Below are 14,895 nucleotides of genomic sequence, written 5' to 3'. Positions count from 1 at the left end.
AAAAATAGATCAATTTGAAAGCAGCACCAATTAGACCAACAACTCTCTTCTCAATAGAAAAAATAGACACTGGGGTAAATGAAGTCATAGCTTCCAGTGGAAAAGGAAAAAATGCTAATCTATCTTTCTGTAACAGTAAATTCATCCTATAAGAATAAACATGATATAAAGTCATATACAGATTGTTTTAAAAAAAATAAACTTGAAGAAATCTGACCAGGAGACTTACACTAAAGAAAATATTTTAAAATTTTTAAATTTTAAAACTAAATATTTTAAAAATATTCTTCTTAAGGCAGAAGGAAACATTCCCACTCCAATATTCTTGTCTGGAGAATCTCCATGGACAGAGGAGCCTGGTGGGCTACAGTCCATAGGGTTGCAAAGACTCCAACACAACTCAAGTGACTTAGCACACACACACACACACGGAAGGTAAATGAACCATAGTGATACAGATGGACTTCACAAGCATAATGTTCAGTTAAAGAAGGTAGTCACAGAATAACCTAAACTCTGTTATCTCATTCAACTGTCCATTGGTGAATGTGCTTGACATGGATAGAGAAAAGAGGAAGAGAAGCATCAAATGTGGGCTGTAACAAGGGCAAAAGTCTTCAGGCAGTATGCAGGAGTGAGTGGAGGCGAGAAAAAGAGCTGAGTGCAGCAACTAAGAGAAAGCTCTGTGCTGGGAATGCTTAAGAGCTAAACTAAAGAGAAGAGGTTACAGCTAGAACTGGGTCCACGGTAAAGGACACTGGATTCTGTGCTGCAGGCAAAGGCAAGGTATCACAGGTTCTGGAGCTGGGAAGTGGATTCAGGGAAACAGTGTGTCCTGAGCACTGTTTACTGCAGTCAAGACATGGAAGCAACTGGAATGTCCATCGACAGACGAATGGATAAAGATTTTATACACACACACACATATATATATTTAATATGAGTCAGTCATAAAGATGAATGAAATAATGCCATTTGCAGTAGCATAGATGGATCTAGAGATTATCATACCAAGTGAAGTAAGTCAGACAAAGATAAATACCATATGCTATCACTTATATGTGGAATCTAAAATATGACACAAGTGAACTCATTTACAAAACAGAAGTAGACTTACAGACATAGAAAACAAATTTATGGTTACTAAAGTGGAAGAGGTTAAGGGAAGGATTAATTAGGTTTGAGTTTGAGATTAACAGATACACAATAATACATACAGTCCTACTGTATAAGAAACAATATTCAATATCGTACAGTGAACCATAATGGAAAACAATATGAAAAAGTATATATATTTTTATATATATAACTCAATCACTTTGATGTACACCAGAAACTAACACAATTGTAAATCCACTACAGTTCAGTAAACATTAAAAAAAAAAAGTTTCACGGCCACTAATCTGCCAGCAAAATGCATGGTATATAGAAGGCAGAGACACACTTCTTGCCACTGAGGATTTCTGGACATTGCATGAATCAATTCTAGGTCCCCGGATTAAGAATTTGGAGGCCTCCATTCCCAAAGTCTATTTTTAGAGACTTGCATAAAAGCACAGCTCATCAAAAATTACAGCCCGGTAATACTGGGAGGTAAGGAAGGAAAGACATAAATGGTGTAGATGGGCACCACAGACATCGTTTGTCATCTCAACCATCTACACCTTGTATAACAAACCTTATAACATTAATATACAAAAGTGTGGAAAATAATCATTTAAATAACACTTTAAAATACGACTTCTAAAATCTTTGTCAAAAAGATTCAGAATTTCCTAATTGTCAGGAACCTTGTGGATTAATTTCTGTCCTTTCTAGCTTTACTGTGTAAATTTGGTAAAATCATTAACATTCTCGAGCATTAGTTTCCTATGCTTTAATTTCAGTTCAGTTCAGTCGCTCAGTCATGTCTGACTCTTTGCGACCCCATGAATTGCAGCACGCCAGGCCTCCCTGTCCATCACCAACTCCCGGAGTTCACTCAGACTTGCGTCCATCGAATCAGTGATGCCATCCAGCCATCTCATCCTCTGTCGTCCCCTTCTTCTCCTGCCCCCAATCCCTCCCAGCGTCAGAGTCTTTTCCAATGAGTTAACTCTTCGCATGAGGTGGCCAAAGTACTGGAGTTTCAGCTTTAGCATCATTCCTTCCAAAGAAATCCCAGGGCTGATCTCCTTCAGAATGGACTGGTTGGATCTCCTTGCAGTCCAAGGGACTCTCAAGAGTCTTCTCCAACACCACAGTTCAAAAGCATCAATTCTTTGGTGCTCAGCTTTCTTTATAGTCCAACTCTCACATCCATACATGACTACTGAAAAACCATAGTTTTGATTAGGTAGACCTTTGTCAGCAAGGTAATGTCTCTGCTTTTTAATATGCTGTCTAGGTTTGTCATTGCTTTTATTCCAAGGAGCAAGTGTTTTGTAATTTCATGGCTGCATTCACCATCCAAAGTGATTTTCAAGCCCAAGAAAATAAAGGCTCTCACTGTTTCCATTTTTCCCCATCTATTTGCCATGAAGTAATGGGACTGGATGCCATGATCTTAGTTTTTTGAATGCTGAGTTTCAAGCCAGCTTTTTCACTCTCTTCTTTCACCCTCATCAAGAAGCTCTTTAATTCCTGTTCACTTTCTGCCTTAAGGGTAGTGTTAATCTGAGGTTATTGATATTTCTCCCAGTACTCTTGATTCTAGCTTATGCTTCATCCAGCCCTGTATTTCACATGAAGTTAAATAAGCAAGTTGACAATATAGAGGGTGACTTGAAGTACTCTTACCCAATTTGGAACCAGTCTGTTGTTCCACGTCCAGTTCTAACTGTTGCTTCTTGACTTGCAAACAGTTTCATAGGAGGCAGGTAAGGTGATCTGGTATTTCCATCTCTTTAAGAATCTTCCACAGTTTGTTGTGATCCACACAGTCAAAGGCTTTAGCATAGTCAACGGAGCAGAAGTAGATATTTTTCTAGAATTCTTTAGCTTTTTCTATGATCCAACGTATGTTGGCAATTTGATCTCTGCCTTTTCTAAATCCAATTGAACATCTGGAAATTAACATTCACATACTGTTTAAGCCTAGCTTGAAGGACTTTGAGCATTACTTTGCTAGCATGTGAGATGAGTGCAATTGTGTGGTGGTTTTAACATTCTTTGACATTGTCCTTCTTTGGGACTGGAATGCAAACTGACCTTTTCCATCTTGTGGCCACTGTTGAGTTTTCCAAATTTGCTGGCAAGTTGAGTTCCACACTTTAACAGCATCATCTTTTAGTATTTGAAATAGCGCAGCTGGAATTCCATCACCTTCAGTAGCTTTGTTCATAGTGATGCTTTCTAAGGCCCACTTGACTTCACATTCCAGGATGTCTGGCTCTAGGTGAGTGCCCACACCATCGTGTTTATCCAGATCATTAAGATCTTTGAAGACTTAGATAGACGTCAGAATGAGTAATAAAGTCTTACTTCATTTTCTTTGAATTATAAGAGGATCAAAATTTTTATTTTTCCAAAGCCTGTATGTTGAATCATGACAGAAACTGAATAACTATTTGTTGAAATGAACTAACTCAGTTATTTCTTTGTTGTCTTTAAAAATGCACTCATGGCACAAGGCTCCTTCCTTCTGGACAGAGATATACTTAATTTCCTCCCCAAGTACAATGAGGTTTTATGGGGATTTTTCTTTCTAAAATTATATTTTAATACATTAAATATTTGAATATATAATGCTATTAATTTATATAGTATCTCTTTTGCAGAAATGATTCATTTAATTAGGGATGATTATATAGTTAGTAATGACCATGAAATGTCCTCTCATAATTCTATAACCATTCAGTTTTCAAACTATTGAGTGGGCTAGATGCTGGAATATGTATTAGGGATACAGGTATGAACCCCAAAAAAGTGCTATTCTCAGAAAACCCTCAGATAGCAATTAGGAGTCAGTTACATAACTTTCAATAATTCAGGAGAATAATATCATACATTTTCTAACATTTAAAGCTCTGGGCAACCATTAGAGTATCTATTTTCTGGACGCACACAATTTAATTGATGAAAGCTAACCAGGGATTTCCTGGTGGATCAGTCAGTAAAAAAATCCACCTGCAATACAGAAGACCTGGGTTTGATCCCTGGGTTGGGAAGATCCCCTGGAAGAGGGCATGGCAAACCACTCCAGTATTCTTGCCTGGAGAATCCCCATGGACAGAGGAGGCTAGGGGGCTGCAGTCCGTGGGGTTGCAAAGAGTCAGACATGACTGAGCAACTAAGCACAGCACAGAACAATCAGTGTTCACCATGGATCACACACTATTCTAGGCTTTTTACGAACTCATGTAATTCTCTACAATTCTACCAAATATATATCATCGATATCTTCATTTTTTCTTCAGAGATCGCCTGCTGCAGGTTACCTTGCTAGAAAGTTCCAGAGTCTGTACTTAAGCTCTGGTAATTCTGGCTCCAGGGTCTGAGTTTTTAAACCTTTTACATACTGTCTCTTGAACAGGAGCTCTCTTACTGTGGCTTAATTCCCACTAAACGCCCCTCTAGGTAAGAGGCTACCTGATGTCATCCAGGGCACGCTGCTGAATGCTTGCTGGCTATGAGCAGTCCCACTGGACCAGTCACACCCTGTTCCCTCTCTGACCCAGGGTTTAGCTCCATGCTTTATGCCAGCTGTTGAGTGACTATTCATGACTGTGCAGTGAATATTCATGTCTTTCCCGCCCTGCAGCCTGCAACCCATGTTATTCAGGAGATGGATTACGACTGTACCCCTTGGGAAACCATGGCAAGGAGCTGTCTACAAGGTCCTGAAAGAGACAGGAGGAGGGAGAGGTGGATGAGGTTTGTAATTTTGCCCTCAAGACCGTGAGAAGGGGCGTCTCTAGAAAACTCCAGGGCATTGAAAGTGAAAGTGGAAGTGTTAGTGCATCCAGCTGTCTGCGACCCCATGGACTGTAGCCTGCCAGGCTCCTCTGTCCATGGGATTCTCCAGGCAAGACTATTGGAGTGAGTTGCCATTCCTTTTTCCAGAGGATCTTCCTGACCTAAGGATTAAACCTGAGTCTCCTGCAATGCAGATGGATTCTCTACCATCTGAGCCACAAGGGAAGCCAGAGCATTGGGTCTTTCCTAATCTGTTTTCTGAGAATTCTCTTTCAGGCTTGAGAGTCCTTCAATCCAGTTGACTGATCGAAATCTCATTAATTCAGAAGACTTATGGAAAGGAAATAATTGGTATAATATTTAATTTTGAAATAGTTTTGTAACAATGTGGCCTATGATGTTTCTACATAAGTAAGCAAATTAGAATAGTTTTAAAATGCAGGCGTTTTGAAGGATGAAAGAACTGATACTGATAAACTAACTGACGGTGAGCCCCCAGAGACACCCTGCAAATGCAGAAAGTCATCAAGAACAGAAAAGAGTACTAAACACCACGTTCTGAGGGCAGGCTCACGCTCAGCATCACGAGTTTAAGTGTGTGCCCCCATTTCTGCAGTGGGCATCATCTCCAGATATGTTTAGGATACCTTCCGCCATATACCTACTTTAAAAAAAGACAGATTGCACCAAGAAAAATGTGTTCCCAAGTGCTTTCAAGCAAAAGGATTCAGGAAGGCCATTCTACATGGTTGCACTTCCACGTGGAAGCACCCACCCTCCACAGATGCCTCATCAGGGTTTTAAGGAGGTTGCATGTGCTTGAACAGCCCTATCTGCAATCTTCTGACAAAGGCAGGCATGGGCAGGACTCCTACGCTGAGACAAGACTACCCCTGAGTTCTGAGCAGACTGCTGCTCACATCACTTGGCTCATGGAACAGTTTGAAACCCAGTTTTAAAAGCAATAAATCATTTTCTGCAACACATCACAGGGCAATTTTCTTGGCTGTGGAAACTACTCCTTAATGATAAGCCCACATGCCTTTCGGCCTTCTCACCCATCCAAGGTGAGGACTTCCATGTGTCTTTAGAGACTGCAAGCATGTTTGCAGGATGCCTTGAGAAACAGGCAAAGGTAGCAGTGCATGAAGACAGATCTTAAACATTCAGGCATTTGTCTACTTGCACATTCCTTGGTCTGTGAGGCTAGGCAGAGAGGGAAGCTGGCCCTGTGAGGACTGGCGGCATGTCCGTGGCATCCCATGAGGAGGGGCCAAGGAGTGCGGTCAGCTTTGCCCAGGCCAGGCCCCTCCTACAGGGTTAGCGCAGCACTGCCAGGGTGTAGAGCCGTCACCTAAGCCCGCCTGGGAGGCAGTGTGTGGGCAGAGCAGAGGCCAAAGCCTTCACAGAGGGAGAGCATCTTGATTAAGTCGAAGAGTGAGTAGAAGGTGGCCAAGTTAAGGGAAACAGGCCGCTGTGAGTCCTGGGCACTCAGGCTAGAGGCCACAGGCAGAGTGCAGGCCGTGGGCTAAATGGTCCAGTACAGGACCATGGCTAACCACTTTCCACTTGGTGTGGTTTAAGCTGCATGGTCAGGAAAAAGCTAAGATGGGAGGTCCCAGCTCTGCCCTCACTGAGAATCTTCCACCCAGTTTGTGGCCTTTAGTTTATAGAGCACTTCCGTTTATCTTCTCAGCTAGAACACAGCCTTTAGCAAGAACACTGAGAAAGCACCACCCACTATAAGATACGAATGGAAATTTAAAAAAAACCTCAGCAAGCACAGACTTCTCAGTCTTCAGACAGCTGAAACAAAGATGACAATGAAACCCAGGGTGGGACGGCTTCCCAGATGACAGCAGGAGCAGATGATTGTGTCTCAAGAGGCATCACTAAAGGCAGGGGCTCATGTTCCTGGAAGCGGGGCTGACTGCCAGCCCAGAAGAGGGGAGAAGGTCTCTTACTTTGGCGAGCACAGCACTTGCCTCCTCAGGTCTTCCTCCCTCCCATTCCTTCCCGCCTCCAAGGCTATCAGTGGCCTCTTGTCTGCCCAGAGAGAAAGCTGCTTATGTTATCAAACAATGGTTGGTTGAATTCAACCTCAGCCTTTCACCTTCTCAACAACAAGCACAGAGAGCATCTCCTGGTCAGCTGCTCCTTCCTGCCCATCAGAGGTTATCCATTCCCTCTAGATACAGCGAAAGGGGTACAGAAGATGATGACATGTGACTGGCGATGGTCCTTTTTTGGAGGCCCAAGCACTGAATCAGCAGCTGAGTATTTCACAATGACAGCAATGTGGCCCAGGCAGCCACTATGCCTGCAGAGAGCGCGAGGGGACGCAAGACTCACCTGTGGCAAAGACGACATTCCTGGAGACCAGACGGTGCTCCACAATGGAGAACTGTGGGAGCTCAATCCTCTCCACGCCGGTCACAGCCTTATCCCCCCCGCGCCAGTAAAACTCGATGTCATCTGTGGTGTAGCCGTCTGCCAGGAGACAGAAGCAGGGACAGGGCAGAGATGAAGCGTCATCTTGTCTTAAGAAACTGTCACTAGTAAAATGGAAGTAACAGCCTGCCCATGTGTGAAGGAAACTTGTTGATGTGCTTGTCTATGCATTATCATTAGGAGAACTAACTTTTGGATATTCTCGTGTTACCTTTGCTGTCTGATTTGGACCAGGCTGGTGTTGAAAAGCAGAGAGACTGGAGAGGCTGAGCGCTCTGACCAAAGTTCTGCCTGGCAAGCCTAATGGTGGGGCTGACCTGGACTTTGCACAGAAATGTGAAGTAAAAACATATTCACAGCACTGAATAAGATAGCTGGAAGAAAAAGTAAAAACTCTAAAGAATTCTGGAAAGGCAGCTCTCTCAACAACTATGAAAAAGTTAGAACACCGAGGGTGAACTTGCCCAATCAATGTTTCATAACTGCCGGGCAATTTTGGATGGTGTTGTGAGGTGTTCCTGGCCATGAGTTTGGCCAGCCTTAGAAATGCCTTTTGCGGGGACTCTCTTGGCCCTTAGAGATTTGATCAGTGCTCTCAGCAGAAAGAAGAATGGTTATGAGCCAGATTATAGCTTCAAAACCAGCTCTTGGCATGGTCTCACTCTCACTCGGTAATCAATCAATGCTTCTTGAGAATGACTGAATAGGAAAGCAGTGTCTGATGTTATTTGTAGCACTCAGGAGTCTTCTGAAGAATTGGGTCAACTTTAGTGGTAAAGTCAACTAAAAATCACACTTGTGGAAAAATAGCCTATGAATATAATACCTTTTTTATTTGAACATATAATATGAGGCAGACTCTAAATATCTAACATTATACAAACAGACCAAAGCTGTGGGGATGACTGCTCCCACAGTCCGTGCCAGCTCCCTGGCCTATCTGCTGTCTTCCCTCCAGGATTACGGTGGGCACACCTTCTGTCCCCACCCGCCCCTCCGACTGCATGGCACTCCATTCTCACCCAGTGGCCATGGCGATCACTAATAAAGCACAGATCTCACCAAGTCACTTTTCTGCTTAAAGCCCTCAAATGCTTCCCAATGCGATCAGCAAAACAAGTCCAAAGTCCTTACAAGGACCACAAGAATCCACACAGCTGACCCCGCTGTGTGTTGTAAGTGCATGCCCCCCTCCCCTGCACACACAGTCCAGCCTCTCCAGCCTTCCGGCTGTGGTTCAGACCAGCATGCTGTGTGCAGAGCTTACATGCCCTCTGAGGGTACATCCAAATCTTCAAGTGGCCTACTCTTCCATACATTTGCATCTTGACTTTAATAACACATGTGTAGTCGGGTCACCAGAAAATTGGGAGAATCCCTCTTCTGTTCAATTGCTTTAAAAAGGACCTTCCTGCCCATCCTCCACTTCAATTAAAGATTGTGGTAACAGAATCTACAGTCTCCAAGGCCACTCATTATGGTTCCCAGTTGAAACAGGAGCTGCTCCCTCACTTGCATCCAAATTTGCCTTCTTGAAACTTTCATCTTCTTGGAGTTGTGTCCTCTGATCACACAGAATCTACTTAACTTCCTAAAGTGGCCCTTCAACTATCAGCCCTTCAACATCATCTTTCCCTGAAGTCTTCATGCTGCACATGCTATGCATCCATCCTTCACCTTCCAAAAGCACAGCTCTCAGAAATCATGGTCGTCATGTTGTGTGGAAGCAAGGGTCTTACTGAGAGGTCTAAACACCAGCCTGCCACCAGGGCAGCTCCCTAGCACTTCTCACCATACATGCAATAAATGCATGGCAAAGTTAGTCATTTGCCATCCCCCAAATTTCAATACAAATGCTGACAAACTAAATCCACCTGAGGCTGATAAACTGATCTACAGTGGGCCAGGAGAAGACACAGTGGCAGCAGCCATATCTGGATATGCCAGGGATCAGGTCAGGGAGAAGGGCATCTGCTTGTTAGACTATGTGGATGCAGCTCTTGCCCCTCACAAGAGAAGTGCTACTCAACACTGAGTTATCAATAAGGCATCCGAATACTCTTCAAATTGAAGAAAATTGCCAAGATGTGGAAAGAGCTGGCTTGTAAAGCTGAGCTCCTAATGCGAAATGAGGTTTACTCCAACTGCAGAGGGTCCCGGGAGTACAGCCACTTGTGCATGATGAAACACATTGTGAGACACCACCTCTCAGAGTTCATTTTCTTCTCACCGAAGAGACCGAGATGGAGAGCATTTGTCTTATTTTATTTCAGCACAGCAGACAGACTCTTAGTCAAATTAGAGTGGAGAACTCTTTATACTGAGCCTCTCTCTGTCTCTCTCTTTTGCCCTCTCTCTATCATGAAAGTAAAATTTGCAGAGTGAAGGATTAAACCTCTAATCTTTAAGACAGTTAAAAATTATGTCATAAAAAATTATATATGCCTTGCCAAATAAAGATAAAAAGGCCTAAAACACAAAGTGCATGAAAAAGAAATACAGATACACACAGCTTTCAATCTCCAGGGTGCAGTTCTGCTCATCCAAGGGGTATCTTCTCAGGTCCATCATGCAAGCTGCGGTCGTCGTGATTCTGAAACACACAGAGTAAGGGCAGATGGGAAGAGAAATATAGCAGAAAAACTGCTTCTAGATAGTAACCAGGAGGTAGGACCCCTTTCCTCAAAGCATACCTGATTAAATATATTTCATGATATACACTAAATGAATAGCTTTTCATTATACTGCAGGCCAGCTTTATCCAAAAAAGCAACATATATATAACTATAAAATTTTATCTTGTTAACTTTGGATAATCAGGGGCAGAGAAAGGGGTTTCTTAGGAAGCAATTACCTTGAATTTTTATTCTGTCTCCTTGTCTAGTGACACTCTAACTTTTATTGCACAGAAAAATATACCTGGTGGTAACACCCTTGATTTAGATTAAAACTGAATTCTTTGGCTTTCAGTGTGAAATATTCATGTAGCTCCCAGTCCACAGCTACACTTTGGAACTCTGAGCCAAACTACTTGATTCTATTTTATTACAGTTGTCTGTTGGGCTAATAATACTCCAGGCCTTTTCACCACAAGATCATCTATCTTTTCAAAGAGAATATTTGGCTTCCACATTATTGATTATGAATCAAAATTGAGTAGGTTAGTATCCCTTGAGGTCAGCTGCAACCGTAGAAAGGATTTATATTGTGACCTAAGGATAGTTAAGCCTCTACTGGACAATGGTTAAACCCACTCTACATGAAGATCAGAAACATTAAGTTCATTTCCTACTCTGCCAAAAGCCTCATTTTAGAGAAAGCAATCTACTCAAAGCCTCTGTTGAAAATACAGTGATTAGGCTACCATGTTTTATTCTCTTTCTAGAATTCCCAGCCCTTCTGCACCAAAGTCCCATCTTACCATACTGGGCTGGGTCCCTGATTCAAGGACAGCTAATAACGAGTTGACCAAGAATCTAGGATGCAGCTTGGCAAAAGGCAAAACAGAGCTAAAGGAATTCCCTTTCATGGAGATGAATTAAAGATGAGAATAGAGCTGAATTTGCAAGTTCATGAATTAGAGGTTCGTGATGCCATTTTTGAACTGCAGAGTCAGGCATAGAAAGCATAACAAGAGGTGGAGACAGTGCAGAGAGTCAATGATAAGCAGACAGCAGCACTGAGGCTGGGCCACAGCGCACAGCGTTGTGGGACATGCACAACACATCTCAGGGAATGGTAGCTCAGAGCTGATGGGGACGCTGTGCAAATGGGAGCCTGGGCTGTGCTCATTCAATGGTGAATTTTTTAATTAATTAATTAATTATTTTTTTATTTTACTTTACAATTCTGTATTGGTTTTGCCATACATTGACATGAATCCACCACTGGTGTACATGCGTTCCCAAACATGAACCTCCCTCCCACCCCCCACACCACAACATCTCTCTGGGTCATCCCCGCGTACCAACCCCAAGCGTGCCGTATCCTGCATCAGATATAGACTGGCAATTTGATTCTTACATGATATTATACATGTTTCAATGCCATTCTCCCAAATCATCTCACCCTCTCCCTCTGAATCTTAAGCAGGAAGAGAAAGTCTTCTCCTGAGATCCCTAGAGTTACACTGAACTTCCAGATATTTTAAGGTGCACCTTTCTCAAAGCCTAGTATTGAACTTTCTCTGGACAGACTTCCATGGGAACATCATTCACAATAAACCTTCCACCACTTAGGCAACATGAGCAAGTTCTGCTGCAAAATACCTGCCAGACACCAGGAATATGCCAATTATGTCAGGGTTGTCTCACTGAACCTAAATGCAGGTGCTAAAGGAACAGAGTAAAGCATGTCCTTCTATTAGCACTGGGTTAAGCAGCAGGTTGAGGAAAATTCTAATTTCCAACGGCTGAGCAGTACAGTGAGGGAAAATACCAATCTATTTGGCAATGATGGGTCAATGCTATTTTTTGCTCTACAAATAGCATCCAAGTGCCATGCAGACATATGCTGTAAGATCCACACCAATGGTGAAAGTATGTCCTTTCCAAATGTCATAACACTTCCAATCATCATTCCAAAGAGTGGATTACATTATATCCAAAGTCAACAAATAGCTCTTTGGTATATTTTTTCTATAGCATCTGACTTCCTAGCCAACTGAAGAACAAGCCTCACACTTTGAAATTCTGACATGTTTCATGGCAGGCTGTCAACCCGACATCCATGCAAGATGCCTATAAGGCAAAATAAGAATAGAGTTCTGTTAAAATTACAAATTTTTGTAAAGAGGAGAAAAAGATCTCTATTAGAAATGCTCAAATTTTAAAACTTCATGAGTCAATAACCGAGATTACCATTTTTGTTTCTTTTCCTTTTTTTGTTCCCAATTATCATCATTAAAACACATGCACACACACAAGCACACACACACATCCAAATCGTGTAGGGGCTCACATGTATTGTGACTTATGTAGAGTATTTCACAGGAATCACTGGAAACGGGAATCATGAAGCTAGTAGAACTGGTGAGTACCCTCAGCACAGCTGCTGTCCTGTCTTCCTCTGGTGTCATACTGACTATCATATGGAGTCCTGTTCCTACGGACTTGGGGAATAAGGTATAAACATCTATGCGCTACTCTTCTTCCTCTGGAAGAAATACACAGAAAACCCTCTTGTGGTGGAAAGTTAAGTCATGAGAGCCTATTCACGACACAGTGGAAGAAAGAGGTCTTTACGCCACTGAGACAGAAAGGCAAGAAAAAAGGAAACAGGGGAGAAGAGGGATCAAGAAGGGCAGAGCAGGCCAGAGCCTCCACACCATCAACCAAATTGCCTAAACTCAGAACAGGTTTGGAGATTGGACTTTTGGAGTGAAATGACCAAATTTTGTACCCCGGGGACTTTGCCGAAGCCATAGGAGGGAATTTCATAGTCTACAGAACTGAGAACTCAAGTTTAGTTAATGAAGATGGATCAAAGGCAGGGAAGCCCCAGTAGCATTCAAGTTCTAGTTGCATAATCCCTGACATGCAAGCATGTGGGCACGTGCACACAGGCACATACGTTTCATATTTTTTCTAATTAATTTTATTTGTCCTGAAAAGTGACTTTAACCAACAACCAGTTCCACTTCCATCTGAAAGCTGAGAATCCCACTCCTATTTCTAAGAAATAGTGGTGAAGTCAATAAGAAATATGGGTGAAGATTTCTCTCCAGTAGATTCTTTTTTTTTTTTTTCAGTCATAGCATGCAGTTACATGTGCACTTTACATACAGCTGGCTGAGAGTTTGCTTTGTGCCCAGGTCTGGGCTCAGCACTTGAGTACTCATGCATTCCATCTCACAATGATCACATTGTAGAGGTATTCTTCTTCTTCCCATTTTGAAGATGAGCAAATCAAGGCTTGGAAGAGTAAGGATGCTGGTCACATACAATGCTCCTGAAGGCATGTGTGGCACTGAGATCCAGCCAGCCTGAAACCTGCATTCACTCGTCTATATTCTTGATACCTCGCCTGCCTTAAATTACAAAATATATTCAACTTTTAAAAGCCTACTTCTTTTTTTCAAAGAACGGCAAGTATGGTATAGAAATATGTCATATGTACATATTTATGATATATATGATCACCGAAATATACACATACAGAAATTGTATCCATGTACATATATCATACATGTGAAAAGTTGGAAATACAATATGTAAAGGGAGAAAACAAATATTTCAATGCTACACCTGCAGTAACAGCAGTGGTATTTTGCCCATTGTGGAATATGGTACCGTTTAGCAGGTAGTCCTGGGTAACTGATATATCCCTAAGGATATGTTTAGCAGTCAAACGTATGAAAAATCAAGGAATAATTGTGTACTTTGTAAGGGAAGCATCATCTCAGCAAGTTTAAAATCTATAATGGAACACCTGCCATCTTTGGACACCGTCTAGCAACTACTTCTGGGAAGAACGGCTTTTAGCCGGTCAAAATGTTCTTACTTGATCAATTATATCAAGCCTATGAGACGTACTTTGGTGTCAGCACTTCTATCGTTAAAATCCCAACAATTAAAAAGTATAAGGGCAGATGCAAACTCTTCATGGCATGAAGAGTTTGTCAACCTGCACAAACACAGATTTCTCCACAGACCACTGGAGAGGCTGTGGTGAAAATACTGCTCTTGGCTGGTCAGGGACACATCTCCTATTGCCACCAACACTTACCGGAAATGCCAGCTCTTTGGCCAAAGTACAACAGTGCTCCCTGTCCTTGCTGGGAAAGGGGGACTCTGGGACCCACACCTACAGTGAATCACAGAGAAATACACATACTCTCCTCCCCGCTTGCTATGTTACATTCATGGTTCACACCAGATAGAACAGAGGTTAAATGTCCTCGACTAGCTTTCTCAGAGGACCTGCAGAACCAAAGTATTTCAGTTCTGCTGTCTCTCCTCTCACCACCCATTTTAGCATTGTCATTACACTTGGGACTGTTTATACTTAGAGTGTCCTTCCATTTGTTGACTTGCAGGTCCCTTGCTCATCCTTGGATGGACCTGGAGAAGAGCTTCATCCCCTGGAGCCATCAGTATTTAGAACATCAGCCACAGGCAAACAGCAGGTGTCCCATAGATGTTCACTGAGCAAAAATGACTGAAAATATGGGAACCGGGAATAACAGGCAGAGCAGAACTCAAGGAAAATATGAAAAGAAAAAGAGGTGGCTTTGCCCTTCCTGGTTTCAATCCCCTAAATCTCAGAGCCAGAGGGGACACTCACCCTCTTGCAAGCACTCCCAGTAGGAGCTCTGGCCTACACTTTTACTGATACTCTGAGAGGCTCCCTGGGCTCACTGGTCAAGATCCTTGGGTGATACTCCATGTGCTGATAGCCTGGTGGTGTCTGTGAATCCTTCGATTACAGAATAAATCCTCAGCAGGCCGATTTTCATGCTTGTGAGTTTTTCAGCTTCCATGCTCATGTGGATCACAGCAAAGTGCTGCCATTGTTGAGGTCATGGCCTTTGAATTAAAATCTTGTTAA

At 42.5% G+C, this 14,895-nt stretch overlaps 1 protein-coding gene across 1 annotated transcript in view; it reads right to left on the bottom strand.

Moving 5' to 3' along the window:
• Window positions 1–14,895, bottom strand: part of GABRB3 (gamma-aminobutyric acid type A receptor subunit beta3) — a 298,494-nt gene that overhangs the window by 38,639 nt on the left and 244,960 nt on the right. Inside the window, exons 5-6 of the mRNA XM_040257053.1 lie at window positions 9,858–9,940; window positions 7,249–7,386 (exon numbers count right to left, since the gene is read on the bottom strand). Coding sequence (XP_040112987.1) covers window positions 7,249–7,386; window positions 9,858–9,940 — 221 coding nt within the window. The remainder of the gene's footprint in view (window positions 1–7,248; window positions 7,387–9,857; window positions 9,941–14,895) is intronic.

This window comes from Oryx dammah, unplaced genomic scaffold (genome assembly GCF_014754425.2).
Source record: "Oryx dammah isolate SB20612 unplaced genomic scaffold, SCBI_Odam_1.1 HiC_scaffold_16, whole genome shotgun sequence".
NCBI classification, from domain to species: domain Eukaryota; kingdom Metazoa; phylum Chordata; class Mammalia; order Artiodactyla; family Bovidae; genus Oryx; species Oryx dammah.
Note: the sequence above shows the minus strand (reverse complement) of the source record. Positions and strands in the feature narration are given on the sequence as shown.